This window comes from Penicillium bovifimosum (genome assembly GCF_028826915.1).
Source record: "Penicillium bovifimosum strain IBT 22155 chromosome Unknown utg000005l_segment0_segment0, whole genome shotgun sequence".
Lineage (NCBI taxonomy): Eukaryota > Fungi > Ascomycota > Eurotiomycetes > Eurotiales > Aspergillaceae > Penicillium > Penicillium bovifimosum.
This window is the reverse complement of record NW_026622714.1, coordinates 1,272,708-1,297,596: the sequence shown is the minus strand read 5'-3', so window position 1 is coordinate 1,297,596 and position 24,889 is coordinate 1,272,708. Positions and strand designations below refer to the sequence as shown.

At 51.8% G+C, this 24,889-nt stretch overlaps 14 protein-coding genes across 14 annotated transcripts; 11 read left to right on the top strand and 3 right to left on the bottom strand.

The window, feature by feature from the left end:
* Positions 1–134: 134 nt before the first annotated feature.
* On the top strand, positions 135–1,088 carry N7515_005672 (NmrA-like family protein; the record flags this gene model as incomplete). Its single annotated transcript, XM_056666416.1, has 1 exon — positions 135–1,088. One exon carries the CDS (start codon positions 135–137, stop codon positions 1,086–1,088), a length of 954 nt encoding a protein of 317 aa, XP_056520012.1.
* A 934-nt stretch (positions 1,089–2,022) lies between these two features.
* Positions 2,023–2,991, top strand: N7515_005671 (NAD(P)-binding protein; the record flags this gene model as incomplete). The annotated part of the gene is made up of 1 exon (XM_056666415.1): positions 2,023–2,991. The coding sequence occupies one exon, from the start codon at positions 2,023–2,025 to the stop codon at positions 2,989–2,991; it is 969 nt and encodes a 322-aa protein (XP_056520011.1).
* Positions 2,992–4,025: 1,034 nt separating this feature from the next.
* N7515_005670 (uncharacterized protein) lies at positions 4,026–4,439 on the top strand (the record flags this gene model as incomplete). Its single annotated transcript, XM_056666414.1, has 1 exon — positions 4,026–4,439. The coding sequence occupies one exon, from the start codon at positions 4,026–4,028 to the stop codon at positions 4,437–4,439; it is 414 nt and encodes a 137-aa protein (XP_056520010.1).
* Positions 4,440–6,375: 1,936 nt separating this feature from the next.
* On the top strand, positions 6,376–8,391 carry N7515_005669 (uncharacterized protein; the record flags this gene model as incomplete). Its single annotated transcript, XM_056666413.1, has 1 exon — positions 6,376–8,391. One exon carries the CDS (start codon positions 6,376–6,378, stop codon positions 8,389–8,391), a length of 2,016 nt encoding a protein of 671 aa, XP_056520009.1.
* Positions 8,392–8,650: 259 nt separating this feature from the next.
* On the top strand, positions 8,651–9,925 carry N7515_005668 (BSD domain-containing protein; the record flags this gene model as incomplete). Its single annotated transcript, XM_056666412.1, has 2 exons — positions 8,651–9,569; positions 9,642–9,925. The coding sequence occupies 2 exons, from the start codon at positions 8,651–8,653 to the stop codon at positions 9,923–9,925; spliced, it is 1,203 nt and encodes a 400-aa protein (XP_056520008.1).
* A 440-nt stretch (positions 9,926–10,365) lies between these two features.
* On the bottom strand, positions 10,366–12,522 carry N7515_005667 (RanGTP-binding protein; the record flags this gene model as incomplete). The annotated part of the gene is made up of 4 exons (XM_056666411.1): positions 10,366–12,091; positions 12,141–12,219; positions 12,297–12,354; positions 12,502–12,522. 4 exons carry the CDS (start codon positions 12,520–12,522, stop codon positions 10,366–10,368), a joined length of 1,884 nt encoding a protein of 627 aa, XP_056520007.1.
* Positions 12,523–12,958: 436 nt separating this feature from the next.
* Positions 12,959–15,189, top strand: N7515_005666 (translation termination factor GTPase eRF3; the record flags this gene model as incomplete). Its single annotated transcript, XM_056666410.1, is given in 3 exon segments — positions 12,959–13,504; positions 13,516–15,027; positions 15,085–15,189. 3 exon segments carry the CDS (start codon positions 12,959–12,961, stop codon positions 15,187–15,189), a joined length of 2,163 nt encoding a protein of 720 aa, XP_056520006.1.
* A 406-nt stretch (positions 15,190–15,595) lies between these two features.
* On the bottom strand, positions 15,596–16,147 carry N7515_005665 (pre-rRNA-processing TSR2 family protein; the record flags this gene model as incomplete). Its single annotated transcript, XM_056666409.1, has 1 exon — positions 15,596–16,147. One exon carries the CDS (start codon positions 16,145–16,147, stop codon positions 15,596–15,598), a length of 552 nt encoding a protein of 183 aa, XP_056520005.1.
* A 1,347-nt stretch (positions 16,148–17,494) lies between these two features.
* N7515_005664 (uncharacterized protein) lies at positions 17,495–18,200 on the top strand (the record flags this gene model as incomplete). The annotated part of the gene is made up of 2 exons (XM_056666408.1): positions 17,495–17,794; positions 17,856–18,200. 2 exons carry the CDS (start codon positions 17,495–17,497, stop codon positions 18,198–18,200), a joined length of 645 nt encoding a protein of 214 aa, XP_056520004.1.
* A 423-nt stretch (positions 18,201–18,623) lies between these two features.
* N7515_005663 (type 1 glutamine amidotransferase domain-containing protein) lies at positions 18,624–19,382 on the top strand (the record flags this gene model as incomplete). The annotated part of the gene is made up of 1 exon (XM_056666407.1): positions 18,624–19,382. One exon carries the CDS (start codon positions 18,624–18,626, stop codon positions 19,380–19,382), a length of 759 nt encoding a protein of 252 aa, XP_056520003.1.
* Positions 19,383–19,872: 490 nt separating this feature from the next.
* N7515_005662 (uncharacterized protein) lies at positions 19,873–20,959 on the top strand (the record flags this gene model as incomplete). Its single annotated transcript, XM_056666406.1, has 4 exons — positions 19,873–19,927; positions 19,979–20,414; positions 20,477–20,721; positions 20,772–20,959. The coding sequence occupies 4 exons, from the start codon at positions 19,873–19,875 to the stop codon at positions 20,957–20,959; spliced, it is 924 nt and encodes a 307-aa protein (XP_056520002.1).
* Positions 20,960–21,485: 526 nt separating this feature from the next.
* N7515_005661 (uncharacterized protein) lies at positions 21,486–22,151 on the top strand (the record flags this gene model as incomplete). The annotated part of the gene is made up of 3 exons (XM_056666405.1): positions 21,486–21,640; positions 21,710–21,858; positions 21,973–22,151. 3 exons carry the CDS (start codon positions 21,486–21,488, stop codon positions 22,149–22,151), a joined length of 483 nt encoding a protein of 160 aa, XP_056520001.1.
* A 481-nt stretch (positions 22,152–22,632) lies between these two features.
* On the bottom strand, positions 22,633–22,872 carry N7515_005660 (uncharacterized protein; the record flags this gene model as incomplete). Its single annotated transcript, XM_056666404.1, has 1 exon — positions 22,633–22,872. One exon carries the CDS (start codon positions 22,870–22,872, stop codon positions 22,633–22,635), a length of 240 nt encoding a protein of 79 aa, XP_056520000.1.
* Positions 22,873–23,031: 159 nt separating this feature from the next.
* On the top strand, positions 23,032–24,009 carry N7515_005659 (uncharacterized protein; the record flags this gene model as incomplete). The annotated part of the gene is made up of 1 exon (XM_056666403.1): positions 23,032–24,009. One exon carries the CDS (start codon positions 23,032–23,034, stop codon positions 24,007–24,009), a length of 978 nt encoding a protein of 325 aa, XP_056519999.1.
* Positions 24,010–24,889: the final 880 nt, after the last annotated feature.

Genomic DNA, 24,889 nt, shown 5'->3' with positions numbered 1-24,889 from the left:
CGATTCGCGATCACTAGTTATTAATATTCAAAGCACAAGTATACTGTATAAAGGGCACTGTACTACCCAAGGTCTACCCCCGATTGTAAAAAATAACATTTTCTAATTCTACGAACGACAGCATTGCCTTAGCCATGTCTCCCACCATCCTCGTCGCCGGCGCCACCGGTAACACCGGCCGGAGTGCCACCGAGACCCTCTCAAAGCTTATCCAGGCCCCGGATTCCCCTCTACACAACCACCGAATCCTGGCACTCACGCGTTCAGCAGACAGCCCAGCTGCGCAGCACCTCGCCGTTCTCCCGGGCGTCGAAGTCATCGAGCAAAACTGGGTCGAAATCACCTCCGAGTGGCTCCAAACCCACCATGTAGTTAGGGCATTTATCGCATCACAGAGCAAAGTGAGCCATTTCGCCGAAGAGTCTACCTTCCATCTTGCTCTCTTGAACGCGGGGGTCAAATACGTCGTGCGAATCTCAACAGGCGCCGCATTCGCCCGCGCCAATGCGACCGCTTACAACGCGCGCGGACACTGGGCAATCGAAGCCCTCCTTTCCGCGCCAGAGTTCAAAGCCTTGCACTGGACGTCCCTGCAACCGAACGCCTTCTGCACATTTTGGTTCTCTCCCGCTGTGGAGTTCATCAAGGAATACCGCACGACTGGCCGCGCGGATTCGGTGCTCAGGTTGATGGTGCCAAAAGACTGTGCCGTCGGCGTGATCGACCCCGCTGAAGTGGGAGTTGTTGCGGCGCACCTCCTCGTGCAAGAGGACACCACCAAACATACCGGGAGAAGATATGTCCTGAATGGGCCAGAGGATATCTCCGGCGAAAATATTGTGCAGATGATCGAGCGGACTATCGGCGTGACTGTTCAAAATGTTCGGTATGGGGATCTGTCGGCGCTTGATGCGTTCTTGGAGAAGGGGCACATGGGGAGTGGGAACTCGCGGAATGTTATCTGGTCCATTCGGCGTGCGGCGGAGACGGCGTGGGAGTTTAAGGCTCCGCCGACAAGTAAGGAGGTTCTGGAGCTTGCTGCGCCCAAGCGGACACCGCAACAGATGTTGGGCAGCTTGTTGGAGTAAGATCAGTATATAGATTGATGAACTAATGTAGGAATTTGTCCCGAATTGAGAGATCATTGTCGAACGGGTACTAGGTTTTCGAAGAATGGGTTAGCCCGGGCACCGGGCTGATACTCTTGTGTTTTGTTCTGTGAAAGCCTGCATGTTCAGCTTATTTAAGTGCCGTGAACCTACTGTACCTAGGTAAACGCTAGAAATTGTGCAGGCAATAACCGAGATATATCTGCAAGAACATCGGTTCATATGGAGGTAGTCGAGTCAACGTGTCATCCGTGGCTTGACGTCTCGAATTTAAACGTTGCACACCTACTTCTGGGCGTTCTTGCACTGGAATGCCTTCTGGCGAATCTCTTGGTAATTGTAGCATTGCATCGGCAGTGGTCGGTATTCAAAGGCGCCGGCCACGCCAGATTCTCATCCTGCATGGAAGAACCTGTGGCAAGGAGCCTCCGTGCGTCAGTGCCTTTGGTGAGGTAAATGACCATGTGCAATATGACCAGTGCAAGGAGACACGGTACTCAATAGGATTATAGGACATGTAACATTATCGGTGATTTGGTAGTTACTAGGTAGTTTGTCATAGGTGCCCTTGCAACCCTTCGGCTTAGCCGCTGGGCTCTAATGATTTCAAGATTTGTGGGTGTGTTCTACTGTAGCTCGGGCTTACGCAGTCATATGACTGCGTATCGATGTGACTGCGTATCGGGCGGCCGGGGCCCGGGCCCCTACTCAGACCCACTCGGCTTCGTACTCGGCGAACCCACCCGGAGAGCCCACCCGGAGAGCCCACACTTATCAATCCCGATCAGTAAGTATGTCAGACTCAAAGCACAAGTATAAAGGACACTGAGCTGCCCAAGATCTACCCTATGTTGTAACATATAACATTATTTGATCCTACAAACAACACTTTGATCAACGCATTTACTTAGCCATGTCTCCCTCCATTCTCGTCGCTGGCGCTACCGGCAACACCGGCCGGAGTGCCACCGAGACCCTCTCCAAGCTTATCCAGGCCCCGGACTCCCCACTCCGCAACCACCGAATCCTGGCCCTCACACGGTCAGCAGATAGCCCAGCTGCTAAGCACCTCGTCACTCTCCCGGGAGTCGAAGTCATCCAGCAAAACTGGGTAGAAATCACCTCCGAGTGGCTCCAAACCCACCATGTAGTTAGGGCATTTATCGCACCACATGTCAAACCGAGCCAATTCGCCGAGGAGACCACCTTCCATCTTGCGCTCTTGCACGCGGGGGTCAAATACGTCGTGCGAATCTCAACAGCCGCCGCATCCGTCCGCCCCGATGCGACCGCTTACTACGCGCGCGGACACTGGGCAATCGAAGCCCTCCTTTCTGTGCCGGAGTTCAAGGCCTTGCACTGGACTTCCCTGCAACCGAATGCCTTCGGCTCATTTTGGTTCTATACCGCTGCCGAGTTCATCAAGGAATATCGCAAGACCGGCCGCGCTGATACGGTGCTCAAGTTGATGGCGCCAAAAGACACTGCGGTCGGCGTAATCGACCCCGACGATATCGGTGTCGTTGCAGCGCACCTCCTCGTGCAAGAGGATACCGCCAGACATACCGGGAAGAGATACGTCCTGAACGGGCCAGAGGATATCTCCGGTGAACAAATTGTGCAGATGGTTGAGCGTATTATCGGCGTGCCCGTTCAAAATGTTCAGTATAAGGATATGTCGGGGCTTGATGCGTTCCTGGAGATGGAGTACATGGGGAATGGCCAGAATAGAAACTCGCGGAATGTTATCTGGTCCATTCGGCGTGCAGCGGAGACGGCGTGGGGTGGGCAGGTTACGGCTCCGCCGACCAGTAAGGAGGTTCTGGAGCTTGCTGCGCCCAGGCGGACGCCGCAACAGATGTTGGAGAGCTTGTTGGGGTGAGATTAGTATAGGTACAGACTGATCACCAAATGGAATATATCTTCAAGCACATCGGTTTATAGTCGAGCCAAGGCTTCACGTCTCATCAATGGCTTGACGTCGAATATGAATGTTTGCACAAGCAGAGTCTGATTATACGCTCAAGAATTGCGCAGTCAACTTGAATAAAGTCGTCGTCAGTGTCCACTGCTGAATAGATTTAAGGGGAACAGAACTAAGGTAGAAGTACAGGATCGAGTGACGAGTAGAGAGAGGAGAGAAGGGGCAAAAGGAAAGAGTAACGAAAGAGTGAAATAGATAAGAATAGTCAACTCCCGCCCGCGTTCCTCGCTTCCTTTGACCCTCGGAATGGCCTGCGATGTCCCTAATGAGATCGCACAGTCGGGCAGTGGCCTGGAGGCATACTTCTCGTCGGTTCTGCCTCCGATGCTTCGAGGCCGTCTATCCTTCAACCGTCTCGTTGACTGAGAGACCCCGCTTTCTGGTCTCTCTTTTATAACTTCTTTCGCTTATACTCTTTGTTCTTTCCTCTTCGTGCAGATATTGCCTGCCACCTTCACGGCCCTTTTCTTTTCCTCGCCTCCCAACCTGCATTCATGGAGTCATTCAACATGCATATCTCCACTTCATTGTCCCGTTCATCGTGGAGTCCTTTCACATTTTCGAGTGCATGTCTGTTGATAGCACATAGATTTTAGACCATAGACCTTACAATAGATTGTACATCAGAAGTAACAAAGCACTGGAAGCAACTTGAAAGAAGACTCTATGGGTATCCGTTGAATACAAAACAAAGCTAATCTCAAAGACAGTCGAAGAAAAGACTACCCTATATAGGTATAAACAGTCATTGTCGCAATGAAAGCGCATAGAGAACATTGACTAGGCATTGCCCTATGTCCATTTAGTTTCTCCCAGGTACATACAACCAACGTATAAGAGGCCCCCGTATCTCCGAGTCCAAGTCTCCATCATCACAACCACAAAACAATTCTACAACGTACAATCCAAACCAACAACTACCAAACATCAACATGTCAAACCCCCCACCCTCCCACCCGATGGCCACCGAGACAGCAGGCGGCAGCCTCGCATCCGCTTTGTGTCCCTGGAGGCGCAGTTCCGGCGTCCTCCGTGAGGTAGCAGACTTGGAAGCTACGTGGCTGACCGTAGAGCTGGAGGAGGGTATGATTTACCTCGATGACGAGAGCCTGTTGCGGTTCGTGCTTACACAGATCCGGTCGGCGAACGCCGTTGTCGATATTCGCGCGCAGCATTATATTAGACCTAGGTGTCTGTCGATTCCTTCTAAGGTGATTTCAGGTTCTTATGCGTCGATCCAGGGGGAGGCCTGTCGGCTGTTGATGTGGCGGATTGAGCAGGTTAGGACTGGGGAGGCGTGGCTTGACCGAGATGTGCTTTTTGGTCCTCGTAGATGGTTGAAATAGTGAGTTAGAGTGGGGATGGGGATCGTCTGGTGAGTTCTAAGTGAATATGATAGTGTTTTTTGTCAACAGTTTCCTCAGAGTACCTAGCTAGGTAAGCTGTCCAAGGTTAGAAATGTAGGTATGATATCGGCTCTCTTGAGCGGAAGATATAAATTTCCATGGATGAATAGGTAGGTAGTGAAATCAATGGATCTACCTGTCGACAAGGCCAGGCCTACACGTAGGGTTCAGGTTCTTACCTACAGAATGCCATGGTTTGACCGGTGCAGACTGCAGTCTGCAGATGGCCCAGTCAAGTCGAGTCCAAGTCGAGTCCAAGTCGAGTCCAAGTCGAGTCCAAGTCGAGTCCAAGTCGAGTCCAAGTCGAGTCCAAGTCGAGTCCAAGTCGAGTCCAAGTCGAGTCCAAGTCGAGTCCAAGTCGAGTCCAAGTCGAGTCCAAGTCGAGTCCGAGTCGGATCCCTCTCATCTTTCGACTTCAATCTTGCCTTCCTGTTCGGGTCTTTGTAAATTGTCACTGGAGCGGAGGAGCTAATGCACCTGATATATGTCTCACATGGTGGACAATGAGTTAGGTTGTCCTTGTGGAAGGATGCATTCTATTTCTAGATCGTAGAGCATCCATCGACCCAGATCGTGGCCTGGCGCCAGTGTGATAATGTGTTACTCTGTATTGCTGACCTTTGCAAGTTAGCATCGACAACGTGCGACGGTGCGACCAGAGCTTGTGCGCAACTCTGCATTGGCGGGGCTGGGCTGCAGTGAAGGAAGCTGCAATCTACCATGAGTTTGTTCCTGCAGAAATGCAGGTGGTGCGCTGCATTTTTTTCATTTGCCGCCCGGCATATATTCACACTTCGTGGACTTTGCTCATCGAAGATTGGCCGTCGCAGTCTCGCAGATTCGGCAGATGCATCCAACATCACAATATCACATCTCAGACACCCGGGCAGACACAGGGTCCACCATGAATCCCCTCCTTCGTTCGCCGACACAAAACCGTGGCGCCAGAAAATTTCGATACAATTGACCACCAGATCAGACGTGGCACCTGTCGCAGTGGCATTATTGGGGCGATTCGTAGGGAGATAGACTGGCCAGTTGGCGGAGGGCTTGCCAGTTGGCGGAATATTTGCCAGTTGGCGCCCGGGCTGCATATAACGGAACAGGAGATTTAGTGTTAATGTTATATTTCGAAAGGCACTTTTCATATGTCCTGTTCACTTTTGTATCAATTTAACACCTACAGGTACACACTTAAAGTGTTAAGTGGGTGATTTATCTCTCCGGACGACAGGCCCGGGGTTCCGCTCTTGTAGTTGTCACTGGTATAGACCGTCTTCGTCATACACCAAGGGGAACGAGAATCAAACCGCGTAGCGCCCAGACGCAAAACATTATAGTCAATAGAGGCCCACACATGCCCGCAGATAGGGAGTCAGGAATACTGTGTACCGCGAATGATAACAGGCAGCATGCACAGCCTGAAGTGTAACAAACCGCACCAGCAGAGCCCCGGCTTTCCTTATGTAACGCTAAAAGGCAGCACCTTATAACAGCCCGGCCGGGCTAGCTCAATCGGTAGAGCGTAAGACTCTTAATCTTAAGGCTGCGGGTTCGACCCCCGCGTTCGGCTATTCCTAAAAACCAATCCTGAGATTTCTTTTTTTGTATTTCGGTCATTGTCTTTTGCCATAAGTATAGGAAAAATCGCCTTGTGTTTTGCATCATACAATTTCTTTTCTTCTTTTGCCGACTGAACCCAATCGTAGATGCAAGGTGCCGAAAATATCCTGCAAGTTTCTCTGCGCGTTGCGCACGGGCCAATTCGATATTGGGGACGCGTCGACGCGATCAGCCTCAGGCACCTGTTGCCTAACGTCATATCCTTCATTTCTACCGCAATGATTCGCTACGAACTTCAAACATTGCTGTTGCGATGAAAGAACCGCAAAGATCTAGAGACCCGCCAGAGACCTCTAGAAAACAGTTCCGCACGCCGAGGAGGCCCAGTCCGCGGGGTCCGACAACTGCCTTGAAAAACACAACCGCGGCACGGAACCGATCACCAGAGTCGTCGTCGACCTCAGCGAGCACTCGCAAGCGAATATCGTTGCCACCAGTTCAATCCACTCTCACACAAATCGATTTTGTGACGCAGCCGTCACCGTTAGATGACGACGAACTCAGCTACATTGGTTACCACGACACACGCAACAACACCGAAGGCGCAGGGAAGCGGTCGAGGAGAGATGATGACCAGGACAGGGACTTGGACTATCGCCCGGTACCACCGGCCCGGTCAGCTCGTATCTCCATGTTCGGAGCAAATGAACGAGCGCGGGATACAAGTGAACGCCAACAGAAGCGAAGGAGCCTTGGTATAGCCAGTCGAGACGCAGCCCGAACGCCTGGACCACGGAGGAACGAGACACCGAGACCAAGTGCACGCGCAAAGGGCGGCCGTAAGGCCCTGGAGAAGTCGACGGGCAAACGAGACAAGACCTTAACTCAGATGGACTTCGTTCGACGCTATATTCCCCTTGACGATGACGACGACGATGTGAATATGGGTTACATCCAGCCGACACCGCAGAATAACGATAGGAACAAAAAAACTGAACAAGAAGATACGCCGAAGCCGAAGGCTTCACAGACCGCGAAGCGTACGACTCCCGCCAAACGAAAACGCAGAGCCTGGGAAGAAGAGCTGGATCTCTCGACCGGGGAACCTATATCTCAACCAGCAGAAGCACAAGACTCGAATGCTGGAAGTCCAAACAGAGGCGCGGGGACATCTACGGCACCTGTTACTCCACAGAAGTCTCGAATGCGCGAGATTCCTTCTTCACAGACTCCTGAAAGTCCTGGTTTGGCCGTTATAACCTCATCCCAATTCCGCAGTGCTACTCGTTCGCCTTCGAAACAGAGACCACGGAACCCCACAAATAATCCTACACAGCCCATTAAAGAAGAACCGTCCGATGCCCGGCAGGTAGCAGAGGAATCACAAGATCCTGGCGGCGAATATTTACCGCCGACAACGAAATTCGGATCTCGAAGTATACATAATCGTTCGAGTCCGCCTGTTCCCACAACAATTGATGAACAGTTCCCTTCATCTGCACCTCCAACGCAGTCTTCGTCGCAGGGAATCCCAAGTGAAGGAGACACGACCGCGAGAAATGGACTTACCAAAAGGAATAGGACAGTCGTCTATGAGACGGATGCGGAGTCAGATTACGGAGACTTTGATGACAGTCTCAGCACCCTCTCCCTGACGCCATCCCAGACAAGAACACCCCGACCAAGCGGCCCACAAGCGAGTGCACAGGTGACCCAAAACATCCCAGACTCGCCTAAGGACGGTTCCCAAGAACTGCCTCGGGCAAACGTCCGATCAAGCCCTGATTTGGATGATGTCCCTACGTCCGAAGGCCCGATGTCCGATGCATCAATCTGCTATCGGAGAATGCATGCGGCGACACAATTCCCACATGAGCCTATCCCAGTTTTGAATACACAAAAGATGTCCGAGCTCTTTCCTCAGGAGGGCAGCATCCAGTATTCGAAACCGGAGCCATCGGGGCCTGTTCAAAAACAGGTACCGGGGCCATTTCTGCAGACGCAAACACAGAGCCAAACGCAGAGCCAAACGCAAATGCAGAGCCAGGAAGGAGACAAGGAGTCCACTGATATGGTTCCTGAATCGTCGCCTATTCGGGGACGAGAATCGACTCAGGGTGAATCTTCATTCCAACGACCCCCTGTTCCTGGCTCAGAGGTCCAAGTCGAGTCATCGCAGGCGGTGGATCGAGATCCTTCATGGCAAGGTCTGATCTTGTCTCGGAGCCAGCTATTGACTTCCAGCGTTATGGAGAGTATTCCACTCCCGAACTTTTTGATGGGAAGTCAGGAGAGTGTAGGGTCGCCTTACAGCTTACCTGAAGGATGACCTGGCTCCATACTCAATATCCATGGTTTATGATTTATGACTTTTATCAATATCCCGTTGCATAGCAAGTACATAATTATCCAATATAATTAAAGTCATTCAACAATTCTTCTTTACCCCGTACAACCAAAACATTGTAGTTTTGGTTAGGGATCGTCACAAGCGGGGCGGTCGGGCCCGTTAACAAGAACGCGGAGTTACTGCAACCTTGTGCTCCCAAGCCTTTGATCTTCTTCTTCTCCTCCAACCTCCACCAATTATGGACATCGCCTACGATCACATCCAAGAGGAGGCATTCTCCAACAAAGAGGAAGCCTCCTCCGACTCGAAAACACAGGAATCCAACGCCAGTCTCAACGAAGAGCTACAAGAGACCTTCCGCGCCTTTTCCGCCAGTCCGTGGGGCTCCCGAATCGGAGGACTCTGGGACAATGTACGCAAGCAGGGAGAAACATACTACGAAGGTGCTCGCCAGGAGTACGCCGCCGCCAGCGAGGAAGCCGTCAAAGGTTTTTCAGGCCTCAAGGAAACACTCGCCGACCGGACAAAGGGGCTGTCTCTGAGCACAGTGGCTCTGGCGAGCGGGGAGGGACAAAGCGACGAGACCACCACGCCCAAGGCTTCTTCCGAAGGCGAATCTGGCGAGAAAACCGAAGGCGAAGGCTCTGGCGCTGGCGCCGGTGGAGAAAGCTTTATTGCCCGGTTGAAGGCAGAGGCCGCTCGGCGGCTGAAGGAGATCGAGAAAGCGGAGGAAGCAGCTGATGAAGCGATCTTGCGATTCGGAATGAATATTGGCCAAAAACTGCGCGAGGCTGTCAGCATCTTGCCCCCTGATGAGGACGAGGCCGGCAAGCTTCTGTTCGAGAGCAAGGATGCGGAGGGGAAGCGGATTATTCATGCGACGAGATTCGAGGCGCAGCTGCATGTTATTCATTCGAACTTGGAAAGCTTCACCAAGGATGCGGTTAGCGATGAATGGCCTGCTTTCAAGCAGGAGTTCAATGCCGGAAGCAAGACGGATGAGATCGCTGCCGATCTGGAGAAATACCCCGAGCTCCGTTCGGCCATGGAGAAGCTCGTGCCGGAGCAGGTGGAGTATGCGGAATTCTGGTCCCGTTACTACTTCCTGCGCCTGGTCGTGGAAACAGAGGAGAAGAAGCGCAAGGAGCTTCTCAAGGGTATGTCGGCTCTAACTCCATCACTTTCGCGTGTCTTGGTTTCAATAATCGTTAACCCACATTTACTATTAGGCGCCAATGTCGAGGATGAAGAAGAAGTCGGCTGGGACGACGACTCTGACTCTGAGTCCCAGTCTCCTTCTACTCCGCAGGTTCGGTCAGGTAGCCAGTCTCTTGCCCCCAGTCAGGATACCCAAAAAGCCGAGCCCCGCCGGTCAAACGACCAGCAATCTCAAGCCGATAGCGAGTCTAGCTATGATGTTGTGAGTGGTACAGCCAGCCGGACCCCCGGCAGCCCGAAGGAAAAGAGTCCCTCTGCTGCAAAGGCAGAAGATAGTGACGAAGACTGGGAGTAAACTTGCCCGATTTCGAGAAACGCACCAGCAAGATTAATCCAAAGCTGATCTCGAGGGCGTCTGTCTATAATATCCCTCAACGACGCAATTTTGCTTCCGCTCTTCTCGAATACGGAAAGTCACTTGTCAAAGAAGTCTGCTTTGCTTGGAGTTTGGGAATGTCGGGTTTTCTATTTTCGGCGTCTGGGCTTTTCTTTCTCTGTTTTCTATTCCCAACTCTGCTTTCTATCTAGGCCATACGGTAATATGACTTGCGGTAGTAGTGCCTTTCACGGTCAGAAGTACAACAGCGTCAGTACGGTTGCTAACTTTTATCCATATCAATCGCACTCGAATCTAAAATCACGCTACGGACGGCACCAAGGGGAATAGGTTGTAACGAACCGGCTATGTCATGGTCATAATCATAATACATGTACAGGGCATGATAGTGTATGCACTCACTCCGCCGACCCAGATCCTAAGTTCCGCTCATTAGGAGACTTCCCCATCTTCCTCGAAAGCGGCGACTCAGTATAAACACGCCCCATGCCGCTCACACCGCTTGGACGAACACTCGGCGAGCCATCGCGCAGCGGAGTCTCAGGTGTACTCTCCCTAGAACGGATGTGGAAGCCCTGCGGCCTCCAAGTCGGCGAGTAAGGATCGCCACCGTAGTGCTGGGGAGTACTACCGGGCTCCCAGCCATACTGGTAGTCCTCGCCGCGGTGTTTAACAGGGCTCTCATTGTAGGGATCCCAGCCGACGCGGCGACGGGCGTCGGAACGGAGACGCTGGCGGTGTTGTTCGTCGCCACCAGCGCCGGTGGAGGAGGATTCTTCCAGGAAGAAGTTGAGTAGCTCGTCGCTGATGGAAAGGTGGGATTGTTGCTGGAATTGTTGGAGGGATGTTAGGCGGAGGAGGGTTTCAAGGAGGGAGAGGGAGGTGCGGATGTTTTCGAAGTGGGGGTTGGAGACTGTTGCTGTGGCGGTAGATGAGAATGGTTTATGTTGGGGAGACGGAGAGGGCGATGAGTGCGCTTTCTCGTTGATTGATAGCTTGGACATCATATCGGGGGCGATTGAGGGTTCACTGGTGGAAGGATCGGGGTTTTCGGTTTCGGACTCGGTGTCGGAGGTTTCGTCTTCGTTGTAGACTTCGAATGCGATCCATTCTGGGTCTAGTCCGGGAGGTAGACGCCATTGTTCGGGTATTGAGTCTTCATGTAAAGAATGGAAGCTCTCGATGTGCGATGTACTATCCCCATTCAGTTGTGCGTCGAGTTGAGCTTGCTCGTCGTCTTCTGGTTCCTGGGGGTCTGGTTGAGGAAAGCCCTCCATCTCGTCACGTTCCATCATACGCCGTGGCGGTAGAGCATTCGGGTCACGTTTCAATAGCAGCACTGGATTGTTCGTCTCGCCCTCTGTGCTGATATTGAGAATTTTCCCAGTGTCGGCGTAGAAGATTTTGGAAATTTGATGGATTGGCAGAATTTCCCGGATCCCTGCCGAGGCAATACCTTCATAGTGTTGAGGCTGCTGATCATTATCGTCAACTGTGTGGACGCGGCCGTCGTCTAGATCTTCGACAATAAGGACTTGGTAGGCGTATTCGTCAGCCCCAGCTGTCCCCGGAAGTCCTTTTCGAGGGCGCTGGTCTGGAGGTTGCAATGCGATTATTGGAACACGCCGTAGCTTCAGGCGCGCCTTGTGCATTACTTCCTTCCACGTTGCCTCGCGCATAGAGGCTTCGTCATGAGGTCGCAAGTGGCTCGCAAATAGCATGTACATTGATAAAGTAAACGTCGGCCCTATTTGGACTGCTTGGGACGGCGATATCGAGTATTGCGTATCACCTGCTGTGAGGAATGTGCTCGCTTGGAGGAGCCGGGACGGAGACACGGTTGCGGGCAAATTGGTGGACAGTTTGGCCCCAGACGTGGTGATGGCCAGATTCATCAGCGGAACTGCGTCTTCAATCCGAGCCAGCAACTTCTTTATGTCCTTGATAATAAGCCTGATTTCTCTCTCGCTGCTCGTCTGATCCTGGGACGACTTCGCCCCTTTGCGCCTTAGTTCTTCAGTGGATGCAGCTCTTGACAACCGCTGCCCCAATGCTTGAATATCCCATCTGAGGGACTTGGTGAGGGCGACAGCAGATTCCAATGACGTATTGCCTCGAGCGGCACTGGACAAAATTCAGCTTTGAAGATGTGCAATAGGGCCAAGGAACTCACATCAACTCGATCATGTCGATAGATGGGGAAATGACCTGTATCTTGCTTTCTAGGCGTTGTTGCAAAGAGAGCAGCTCATCTCGGTCCTCGCTGTTGACATTCTGCCGAAATGATCAGCGTTGACTTCTCCCCATAACAAAGATGATGAAGACCTACTTTGAGCAGTCGCGATGACTGGCGCATTGCATAGTTGGCTGTTATTGCAATCCCCGACCTGCAGAATACCTGTTAGCGTTGGATAGCATAGATCATTCGGTTATTGTTCTACTTGCCTGATAGCATAATTCATAGCCTGGCGGGTAAGCTATACAATGCATGGATTAGCCTCTCATCCCCATGACTGGTTAGATATCAGACATACGCCAGTGAGAAAAGCGTCCATCTTGGGTTGAGTCCAAGCCAATGGCCCTCCAAGCTTTGTAGTGTAGATCGTATTGGCAGATAGCAGACGCCCCTGAGCAATTATCAGGAGGGGTGCTTATCGATAAGAAAAAGTCCAAAGAAGATGAGCCCAAGTCCACGATGACTCGTGGTGCTGTCAAAGACACATTGTAATACGAGTGAGAGATGAATCAATCATAGTCATGTGCCTACAGAACACTTCCCACTTCCGTATCTTCATTCATTCATCTCCTCCTCAGAAGAATAACCAGCATATCAATATCACGTGAGCAAAATCGCGGGGTCTTAGTCATTCACCTGTGCAAATTCAAAAGTCACTGGCCCCTCCCTCTTATTTCCCCAACTCGTGCTTCTCCAAATTCATCTTGGTTTGGTATTTTTCGTGTCTTTGATTCGATTTTGGATCTTTATTCACGATGTCGAACCAAACCCCCGATTCCTGGGAGGATGAACTCGCCCGACAGGCCGAGGGCGTTAACCTCAACGCACAATCTCGCCCTCAGCCCCAGGCGCCCTCCTTCACACCTGGCGCTGCCTCTTTCACGCCTGGCGCCTCCGCTTTTGTTCCTGGGCAGCAGTATCAGCAGTATCAGCAGTATTACCCCCAGCAGGCCTACCCTCAGTACGGCCAACAGCAGTCCTACGGCTCTTACCAGCAACAGCAGCAGTCCTATGGCCAGTACAACGCGTATGGCCAGCAGCCCGGTGGCTTCAATCAACAACAGCAATACGGTGGTTACAACCAGCAACCTCACCAGAACGTACCTGTAGCTGCCCCGCAGCCCCAGGCTTCCGCACCGCAGGCCGCTCCCAAGCCCGCACCGACCGCTGCCGCACCCAAGGCTAAGGTCCTGTCTATCGGCGCCACCTCGGCTACCGCTGCCCCCAAGACCAAGGTCCTTTCTATCGGCACTCCTGCCCCGGCCCCCAAGGCCGCTGACACCCCCCGAAGGAGGCCAATGGTGATACCAAGGGCGCTGCTGCCGCTGAGGCAGGTTCCAAGGTGGCAGCCACCAAGTCTCTCGACAAGTCGGACAAGGCCGCTGCCACTGGCAAGGCTTCTTCTACCCCGTCTTCTGGACGCTCTAGCCCTGGACGTTCCAGCCCGGCCCGCGGTGAAACCGCCAAACAAGCTCGTGAGGCTAACGCCGTCGCAAAGGCACAATTGGCTGATGTGGATGAGGCAACCCTGAAGGAAATTTACGGTGAGAAGAGAGAGCACGTCAACGTCGTCTTCATCGGCCACGTCGACGCTGGCAAGTCCACCCTTGGTGGTTCCCTCCTACACGCAACCGGAATGGTCGATGAGCGTACATTGGACAAATACAAGAAGGAGGCTAAGGAGGCCGGTCGAGAGACCTGGTACCTCTCCTGGGCTCTTGATTTGACCCAGGAGGAACGTTCAAAGGGTAAGACCGTCGAGGTCGGCCGTGCCTTCTTCAAGGTCACCATTCCTCACCCCGAGGGCGATATCGAGCGTCAGTTCTCTATTCTGGATGCCCCTGGTCACAAGTCTTATGTCCCTCACATGATTGGTGGTGCTTCCCAGGCCGATCTTGGATGTTTGGTTATCTCTGCCCGTAAGGGTGAGTACGAAACCGGATTCGAGAAGGGTGGCCAGACTCGTGAGCACGCTCTTCTTGCACGCAACACAGGTATCACCAAGCTTGTGCTTGTTGTTAACAAGATGGATGACCCCACCGTCGAGTGGAGCAAGGAACGATTCGATGAGTGCACCATCAAGGTCCTGAAGTTCCTGGAGGCCCTGGGCTACAAGAAGTCAGACATCTTCTGCATGCCTATCTCTGCCCAGCGCACTCTCGGTATCAAAGACCGCATTCCTAAGGATATTTGCCCTTGGTACGACGGTCCGTCTCTGCTCGAATTCTTGACCGCTTTCGAGCTGCCCGAGCGTAAGGTCAACGCGCCGTTCATGATGCCCATCAGCGCCAAGTACCGTGACATGGGTACCATGGCCGAGGGCCGCATTGAGTCCGGTATCATCAAGAAGAACGGCACCTATCTCATGATGCCCAACCGCGAGGAGGTTTACATTTCCGCTTTGTACGGTGAAACCGAAGATGAGATCGCGACTGCCAAGGTCGGTGATCAGGTTCGTCTGCGTCTCCGTGGTATCGAAGAAGAAGATTTCTTCCCCGGTTTCGTGCTCTGCTCGCCCAAGCGCCCTGTTCACTGTGTGTCTGCCTTCGAGGCCAAGATTCGTATCTTGGACCTAAAGAGCATTCTTACCGCCGGTTTCAACTGTGTTCTTCACGTCCACTCCGCTGTTGAGGAGGTCACTTTCGCCGCTCTCCTTCATAAGCTCGAGCCCGGTACCGGCCGCAAGAGCAAGCGTCCTCCTCCCTTCGCTAGTAAAGGCCAGACCATCATTGCCCGTCTCGAGGTTACCAGCACAGCCGGTGCCGTCTGTGTCGAAGAATTCTCAGAATACGCCCAACTTGGACGTTTCACTCTGCGCGACCAGGTATGTCTTCCTCGTGTTGTTTTTGACTCGGGTTTCCTGCTAACATGTTCATTTTAGGGTCAAACTATTGCCATCGGCATGATCACTAAGCTCATAACCGCTGAGACCGAGGCTCAGGATCAGGCTCAGGCTCAGGCTGCCGCTCAGGCTGCCACTCAGTAAAGTGATTCTGCTGCCGAAATTACCTGAATGTGCATATTCTTATCGGTAAAACACTAAAAGTCGAAGCGATCAGCAATACTTTTGCGAGAAACTCTTAACAAGGGTATACGGGTGGGCAGAGATCCGCGCAATGATACCACAGACAGCCCACCTCAACTGACGATGATGAACATTTCTTTTTCCATTCTCCATTTTCTATAGGCTTTGTGACCTCTTCAATCTAAGCGGCTGAACCGTGTAGAAAGCCTTGGGACACGTCTCAGGCAAGCCGAATTTGATGTACAATCAACCACTGGTCCATGCATCTATATAACTAAAAAGCCAGGTTCTCTACCCGGGGGATATTATCTTGTCCTGAAAACAAGCACGATAAACAGACATATTGTAAATGCAGACCCCAACCAATCTACCTCTTCTTCCCAACAACCTTCGTAAACCCTTCATCATCAACCTCAGGCTCAGCCCTCTCCCTCGGCGCCCGCACCAAAGCAGGGGCATCCCCCATCTCCGTATCCTCCTCACTCTCCTCATCCGTCTCCTGATCCTGATCCTCAACCCTCTGGAACTGACTAGCGGCAGACCGCTCGCTCTTCTTCTGATACTTCTCCCACATCTGCTGGACGGTGCCGAACTCGCCGCGATCAGTCTGCGTCTTGATTTCCATAATCAGATCCGCCAGATCGGCCGCGCTCTCGTCGTCAACCGCTACGTCGAATTCGTCGTTCATCACTTGGATGAAGACTTCCTCCAGGTCTTCTGCGTCGGTCTCGGGTCTGTCGGCTAGCATATCGGAGATCGCGCCGCAGAGCCAGTCGCGCTTTTCGCTGGAGTTTGGCCCGCCCCAGTTTGATTGCACGGCTAGGGTGAGGGCCGGCCAGTTGTTGATTGCGAGGGTGATGCCTAGGTCGAGGTGGGAGGTGGCGTCTGTAGGTGCGGCTGGTTGGGTGGAGGTTGCCATTGTGAGGGTTTTGTAGCTTTGTGGTTGGATTGAGGCTGGTTGCGGTTCTTTCTTTTTTGATTGTACCCCGCGGTTTGGGTGTAGGGGCTTGTTGATAGAGTGGGTTGACTATGCTTCGGCTAAGACGGGGGGACTGTCGGCTTTCCTTGGATGTTTAGGAAGGATGAATTGTAGTGCAATTGGGGTATAGTATTGCTCGGAATCTGTTGGTTTCTTCAATGCCTTTTTTTTTTCTTTCCTTTTTGGGACTGATTACGCAGTAGATTCGATAACGTCAGGTGACTGTCGCTCTTGGCACAACTGGTTGACATGCCACGCAGACTCGCAGTACACTGTACACATCGTCAATCAATTCACTACATGCGGGTCTCAGTACTATCGTAATAGCTGGTCCCTGCCGAACTTCTATCAGTCTGGAACTAATAATCCATCTCCCCCATCTGCACCCAGTTGGACCCAGTTGGACCCCACTGAGCAGCCCCTACGCGCCTTGGGCAACCCATCACCAACAGCCGGACCATTGGTAAAAAGCGCGGGCGAAACGGTGAAGTCCAAATTCTCAAAGTCTCTCCGCACCATGGTCCTCCATGGAGCAGCATGAAATCTACGGCGCTCATTGCTAATATTATGCGCAGCCTTTTCTGCAGGAAATCGCATCTCTCTTTTGCTTCCTCGCCCTACGTCTTGTATCTAGAGTCGACTAACTATAGCTTTAATTTAATATCGATTAATGGATCATCTATATGAAAGGCACGCTCCTCATCAAGATATACCTGGGACCCTCACAAACACAGAGATTGCCCCCAGGAATACAGCATGCGTTCCTGGGGGCACCCGAGCGCCTGGAGCCTGTGTCAGGACCACCGGCTACCCATGTTGGGCCTGAGGCATGACTGCATGCCTCAGGAATTATGGCAGTATTACATGCCCAATTCAATGGCTTCGCGTGAATCGAACAAGATCAACACCACTTCTCACATTGTCCTCGCATCGTTGGTGGCACTCCATGGCTACTACATAGCACCTCAACAGAGTACAGTATATACAAGGTTCTACGGTCCATTGTCCGACTGGAGGAAGGGTCAGCCTAGTCAAAGTCCGTAATAATGACGCTGACCTTTATGCCTCTTCTGAGTGGTGCAATTCTTTCCAATGCAGTGACGACAATCATATTCATCGGCTAATTACCGGAACTTTCTTCCAAGAGGCTATAACGCCATTGCTGAGCTGGCCAATTCCGAGAGGACAAGGGCACATCGTTTGTTATAAATTGAGCCCACCAAGCACCATATGACGCGAAAAGAAGTCTGCTTCACTGCTACAGTCTGACTTGTGGTGGACTATAAGATGCTTGCGATCAGAAGTCTAGCATTGATCCCTGCACGGCGCACATTTGCGACTTCTTCGGCGACCATGACACCCCGAATCAGTGACAGGATCAAGGAGGACCATCGCGAGATAGAAAGCTACTACAATCATATCATGAAGTCTCCCGATGAGACTGAACGAAAGAAATGGCAGAACCAGTTCACTTGGGAGGTGGCACGTCATTCCATTGGCGAAGAGCTCGTCGTCTATCCTGCTTTTGAGAAATATCTGGCTACTGGTGCGCAAATCGCCAACAAGGATCGTGAAGAGCACCAAGCAGTGAGCCCTCCATTTCCTTGTACGGGATAAATGGAAGAAATCGCTGACAGGATATACCTAGGTCAAGGAGCAGCTGAAGCAATTCCAAAACATGAAGCCCTCGGATCCGCAGTTCGTCCCTACCATTGAGGCTCTGATGGCTGATCTGGCTCAGCACATCAAAGAAGAGGAAACGAGCGATCTACCCCAACTTGAAGAGGCTCTATCGGCAGAAGAGAGCCAGAGCTACGCTACGTCGTTCGGAAGAACAAAGATGTTCGTTCCCTCCCGCTCTCACCCCAGCGCGCCGAATAAGCCGCCGTTCGAAACCGTTGTTGGCCTTATGGCGGCTCCAATCGATCACCTTGCCGATCTGTTCCGCAAATGGCCTCACACTTCGGGCATGCCAAATCCCTCGAGCAAGTGAGGATTGGCAGCTCGGTTGCGGCTTGGCGTATTGGGAAATGGTAGACAGTTCACCATAGTCAATACACTTGCTTGCTGCAGTGTCTACCACGGACTCACTTAGACCTCTAGTAGTACTTTAAATGTACCAGAAATAGTCGAGTCACTGGTACCTAAACAGCAGAGATAGCATCTACAGATACCTAACTAAATCTAGACACAATTTCAAGGTTAGTCACCTATCCACGTGCTTTCGTAGGTAGGTACCGGTGCCCGGCCGTGATATGCTCCCGCTGCAAGGATCAACCGATCTACGTCATCCCAATGTCATAGTTATGCCCGTCTATTTGCAGGATATCTAAATTATGTCAAAATATATAAATGAGCAGAGCCCCCCCAGTCATCCAGCTCATACCTACCTAAATCCATATCAAATTCCATCAAAATGCCATCCAAGAAAGTCCTCATCATCCTCAGCGACGCCCACTCCTTCCCGCTGAAAAAGACCAGCGGCCCCGATGCCGGCAAAGTAGTCGACCAACCCTCCGGCTTCTTCCTCCAAGAACTCGCAAAGCCCCTACAGAAGATCCTCGACGCAGGCCACGAGGTCACATTCGCCTCCCCACAAGGCCAGAAACCAACCCCCGACCCGAACAGCGAATCACTCCTCGCCTACGCCGGCAATTTCTACGAGCGCCGGCGCGAGAACGACCTGATCGAGCGCATGAAGCGTGAAAACGGCTTCGCCAGTCCGCGCCCCTTCAAGTCCATCAGCGACGAAGAATTGACCTCTTTCGCGGCTGTCTTCATTCCGGGGGGCCATGCGCCTCTCCGTGATCTTGGGGCGGACGCAGAACTAGGCCGGATCCTGCGCTATTTCCATGCAGAGAACAAGCCCACTGCTGTTATTTGCCACGGGCCTTATGCGTTGCTGAGTACGAAGATGGCCGGGGATGGGACGTTTGCGTATAAGGGGTATGAGATTACCTCGTGGAGTGATGTCGAGGAGAAGATGATGGAGACAATGTGGGGTGGGGAGGTTGAGAAGGTCGAGTCAGCTCTGAGGAATGAAGGAGCGATTATGGTGGAGGGCGTTAAGGAGAAGTTTGGGGGCACTACCTTGCATCGGGAGCTCGTTTCTGCGGGGAACCCTTTGGCGGCGGATGCTCTTGGTGATCGGTTTGTGAAGATGATTAGTGTGTAATTCCAAGGATTAATGAAGGTCTATGAATTAGCCATGTTTCTTATTTCAATGGAGTATTTTGACTTATTCATCTTATGGTTTGGGAATACTAATGATGTGTATGGTGTTGAGCAGTTGAAGTCGAGATCTAGATTCTAGACCTTTTTTGGCGCCACAGAAAGCAAGTCACCAAGAGAGCGATTTCTTGAATTGAAGTTAGCAAAGAAACAAGATTTCGATATTGTCAGACATAGAACAGGCCTGAGGCCTGAGGCCTGTGGTATTTGGATGGACCTGGACCTGGAGATCTTGATTGTTCTGAAACGTCATACTGACGAGATAGTCGTTCGTACCACAATCTTGGAAGCAACAAATCCATCGCGTATATGAGCCGCGAAGTCAAACATCCATTCCTTTCTGCCCCGATACATATTCGAAGCATCTCTCGACTTGAATCTCCTTGCTATTTCATACACCCACTTCACCAAAGATACGGTCCAAGTTCATCAACATGCAAGAAGAGGTAAAAAGAGGGTCCCAGGGACCCAAGTCGCAATTCCAGACTGGTAAGCTCAACAGATCCTTAAATCAATTTGTGATTCTCACACTTGTCGCAGGCCACGAAGCTCCCGTTGAGCACCACAAGAAACCTGGTCTGCAGGAGGAGCTAGAAGAGAAGCCAGCATCGTCTCAAATACCATCCGACGATCAGGGTTATCAAACCTACAAAGCCGCTGGGAAGTTGACCGGAAAAAAGGCCATCATCACTGGTGGTGACTCGGGAATCGGTCGCGCCATCGCTATCCTATTCGCCATGGAAGGCGCATCCAGCTTGATCACCTACTTGCCCGAAGAGGAAAAGGATGCCCAGGAGACGAAGAGACGTGTTGAGGAGATAGGACAGGCCTGTCATTGCCTTGCCACTGACTTGCGAGACAAGAAGAACTGCCAAAATGTGGTTGACACGGCCCTCCAGAAACTGGGTGGCATCGACATCCTTGTCAATAACGCCGGAACGCAGACAATGATTGATGACATTAAAGATTTGGACGAGTGAGTGATTGCTTCTGCTCTTCCCCGTGAAATCTGGAGCGCGTCATTAACATCTTTAACAGAGCCCAATGGGAGAGCACATTCGACACTAATATCCATTCCATCTTCTACCTTTCCAAGTACACATTGCCGCATCTCAAGAGCGGCTCGACCATTATCAACTGCGCATCGGTCAATCACTACATCGGACGTCCTGATCTTCTGGACTATACATCGACCAAGGGTGCAATTGTCGCTTTCACCAGGGCCCTGTCTAACCAGCAAGTCAAGAAGGGTATTCGCGTTAACTGCGTGTGTCCTGGACCAAGTGAGTTCAATAGCCGCAGGATACTCGTGTCACAGCTAACAATCCCACAGTTTGGACTCCTTTGATCCCGGCAACTATGAACACCGAAGCCATGGAGCAGTTCAGTGGCACACCGATGGGCCGTCCGGGACAACCTAGTGAGGTTGCGACATGTTTCGTCTTCCTCGCTAGTCAGGATAGTAGCTTTATTTCCGGTCAAAGTCTACACCCCAATGGAGGAGTTGTGGTCAATGGATAAGCGCGAGAAGGACCAAGTTCCAAATTGGGCAATTTCTATTATTTTTCCAAATGACGGCTGAATATGAATCAATGAGTTTGCAATAATTTAAACTTTCTTCAATTTCCAGCGTTCGTATGAAATGCCGAGCTTCTAGAAAATGGCTGCAACTGCAAGTCCTGAGGTCGTTACTCGTAGGTTAACCTAATAAAACTAGCGGCAGATCTCAACCAAACTTGACACGAACCTACCCGATAAGCTTGTTCGCAGTTCACTTAACCAATTCTACAGATGCGTCATCATTACCCAGAATTCTTAGTCAGGTTATATGTCGGCCTATAGGAAGTGGGGAGGTAAAAGACCTTGGTCTACAGTCTAGAAACAAGCTCGGAAGGTGCAATGATGTAACAATGAAACCACCCCGGAGCTCTGGAGTCTGGAGCTTATATCTACCCCTGCTTTACTACAACTTTGCCTCTCTTCAACCCGAATCTCTACGCTTGTACATTACCATCTGATAACATCTACATCTCCCAATCCATCAAAAATGAGTTTCATCCGTCAATCTTTCGCACACCCAGCAGTGAGACGCCAACTTCGCCCAGGCGCCGTCGGCCTTCGTTCATCCCGGCCAAATACCATTCAGAGATCCTATGCCACTGATGCGCCAGGTGGGGGTGGCCCGGCAAAGAACCAGCGATTGTGAGTGTTCCCTGGAACATGCCCCGTACCAGTTGCACTTGACTTCAGCTGACATGGGTTTGTTCTCAGGGCACTAGTGGCAGTCGGTCTCGGCGTGCCGATAGCTTTCTACCTATTCAATCGCAGCCCTGCGAATCAGGCCGGTGTCCCCACTGGCGGGGGGCGCGGTGCCAATCAAGAATACACTAAGCACGCAGAGGGTAACAAGGGGTCTAGCAGTGGGTCTGGATCTGGTGGTCATGATGTGGTTCGTGATTCTATCTGTCTTTCGTTTTACTCTTTGCTGTGCTCATACAGCGTGTCGAGTGCATGTGTTGCTAACATACTATCAGCCTCGAGGCATGGGCCCCCCGGTGGAACTGGAAGCATCTCGTCCAAGCAGCAGGGTCTCTCGAATACGGATACTATGAACCCATATGTGAATGAACCCGGCAAGAGCCAGAAGGGCGAGGGCGAGACAGAATCTGTAAAGGTCAAGGGGACTGTTACGCCTGATCGGCCGCAGAAATGAGTCAAGGATGTGATTCGATTGCTTTTTGGGTCCTCCGTGATGTATTGAACTACCTAGAATGTTGCCAGAATTAACTGGTACCATGGCAATCTGCCAGAGGAATAATGAAGCAATAAAAAGTAATAACGTAATCAGGTGACGGTAAAACTGCCGGAAGTGGTCCAGGATCCCTGAGCACAGGGTGAGTGCGAAGGTGTAGCTATACTGTACACCTTCGCAATGCAGGCTTCGTCCGGTCCAATGCAAGCTACGTCCGGTCCAATGCAGGCTTCGTCCAGCCGTCCGTTCAATAATCCCGAACATAAATTCCCTCATTGTCCCGATTAGGTCTCTATGTTCGGGCCGACTCGAGAAGTTCGCGTCATGGTCTACTGATCGGGGGTCCAAAGGATAGCTTAGTCTCAACACGCAACTAATGCACAATGGACATTCCTTCTCTATTTCAGCACTCGGTGACACCGAGCAGATGGTTATATCTTCATTAATTCGGCAATGGTGATCCTGCTGGGCAGACGATTTGGACTTCGAGTTCAGCGGCTAGCGCGTGAGTGCCCAGATGAATCACGTACTTTTTCCGACGTACAAGGATGCAGATATAGTCTCTGGATGACCGGAGATTCTCGTGGCTGATATCCTGGTCATGGCGCATATACTCATTCAGCCGATTTCTTTCACCCGGATGAATAACCTTGTCGCGTCCGGCAGCCATGTTCAGGCTCATTGTGCATTGGCTGCTTTTCAGCGAAGGCTTCCAATAGCCAACTATTCCAACTCGTCCGCTCGTCCGCTCGTGGCTAGTCCAGAGCCTGTCTCGCAACAGCTACAGTATATATCAATTGTCCACTCTCTGTTCCACTGTCATTGTCACTCATCGTTCACCATGTCCGGCTCCATCCTCATTACTGGTGGCACTGCCGGTCTAGGCTTCCACTGCGCCGTCGCTCTCGCACGCCAATACCCCAAGCACCAGATCACCGTTGCCTCCCGCAACGACACCCAAGACACCGCAGGCACCATAAACCGCATTACCGGGCAAAAAAACGTGCAGTACCTGCGCCTCGACCTCTCCAGCCTATCCCAAGTCCGGCTCTTTGTCAAGACATGGACCGAAGCCAACAAACCCCCCATCACGCACCTGCTCTTGAACGCAGGACTCCAGTTCCCCCGCGAAGTCAGCTACACGGACGATGGCTATGAAAAGACCTTTGCAGTTAATCATCTCGGCCATGCCCTCCTCTTCTCTCTTCTGATCCCGCGCCTCGCCAAAACAGCCCGGATTATCGTCACAGCCAGCGGGACTCATGACCCCGCGCAGAAAACAGGTATGCCCGACGCGAAGTACACCTCGGCCGAGGAACTCGCTCGTCCAACAGGCCAGGCACTCAGCAACGAGGGTCGCCAGCGTTACACGACTAGCAAGCTGCTAAACATACTCTGGACATACGCGCTCGAGCGCCGCCTCGCCAATCTCCGCAGCGACCCTAATCAAGCGCGGAACTGGACCGTCGCTGCTTTCGACCCGGGTTTAGTCCCCGGCACCGGCCTCGCCCGTGACGCGGGCGGATTAGTGAAGTTCATGTGGCTGCGTGTTCTCCCAAGGGTTATTCCTTTGCTGAGTGTGTTGGTGTCGCCGAATATCCATTCTGCTGAGGAGTCCGGACAGAGCCTGGCTTGGCTGGCGGGGGATGCGCAGGTGACTGCGAAGAGTGGGTTGTACTATGAGGGGCGCAAGGAGATCAATTCTAGTACGGAGAGTTATGAGGAGAAGAAGCAGGAGGATTTGTGGGAGTGGACTTTGAAGCATGTTGCTGAGGGGCCTGAGGAGGTTGCGGTGTTTGAGTTGAAGAGTTTGGCTTGAGCTTTCTCAACGGCCAAGAGGGCGACAGCGCGTCTTTGCGGACAACGGCGGATATATAACCAGTGACATATCGGTCCTCTGTGCCATTGTTCACACTATGTTGGAGCACAGGGCCCTCCCGCGATGTCGTCCATGGATCAGGGCGGATCCACGGGGGTCGTGGTTTTTGGCGTCCATCTTCCGTCAGGGGCGAAAGTGTAAGAAACTAAGAATAGGCAGATCATCGTCTCAAAACAAATAACACAGGGCCTCCACCCAAGAAAAAAACATGGTTTCATATGATCTTTAGCATTCGGCATTCCTGTACACTCAAGTCATGATAGGGGGGAGGAAGGGCAAAAAAAAAACGACGGCTGCATGATTCGAACATGCGCCTCCGAAGAGAATTGATTTCTAGTCAATCGCCTTAGACCACTCGGCCAAACCGCCTTGTTCATATGAAAGAGGCCAGTAGTACATTATACAAGTAAAATCATGTGATATTCTGTCTAGCTCTTAGATGGAAGTCTCAAGTCTCCTTGGTCCAATGGTCGTCTCTCGTTGCATGTTTGGTTCTTATGGTCCTAAGTTCTTGACCAGTGCGGGCGCTTGCGCGTTGAAAAAGAAATATAATAAAAAATAGGAAGTATTGTTCAACCTAGATACAATGGCTGAATGGCAGGGATATGCTGACTCGTACTCGTACGACGTGCGATGATCGATCGATTCCCGATAGGCCATGAAGTCATGGGCCATGACTTCATGAATTATGATTGGAGAAGAAACATCCCGGGATCGTGTCGAGTCATATGCGGACGGGATGTTCAGGCTTACTTATTCATTAGGCGTCCGTACGATGCAAAGCGATTGCATTTGAGTCGTATATCTGACGCCGTTGTCC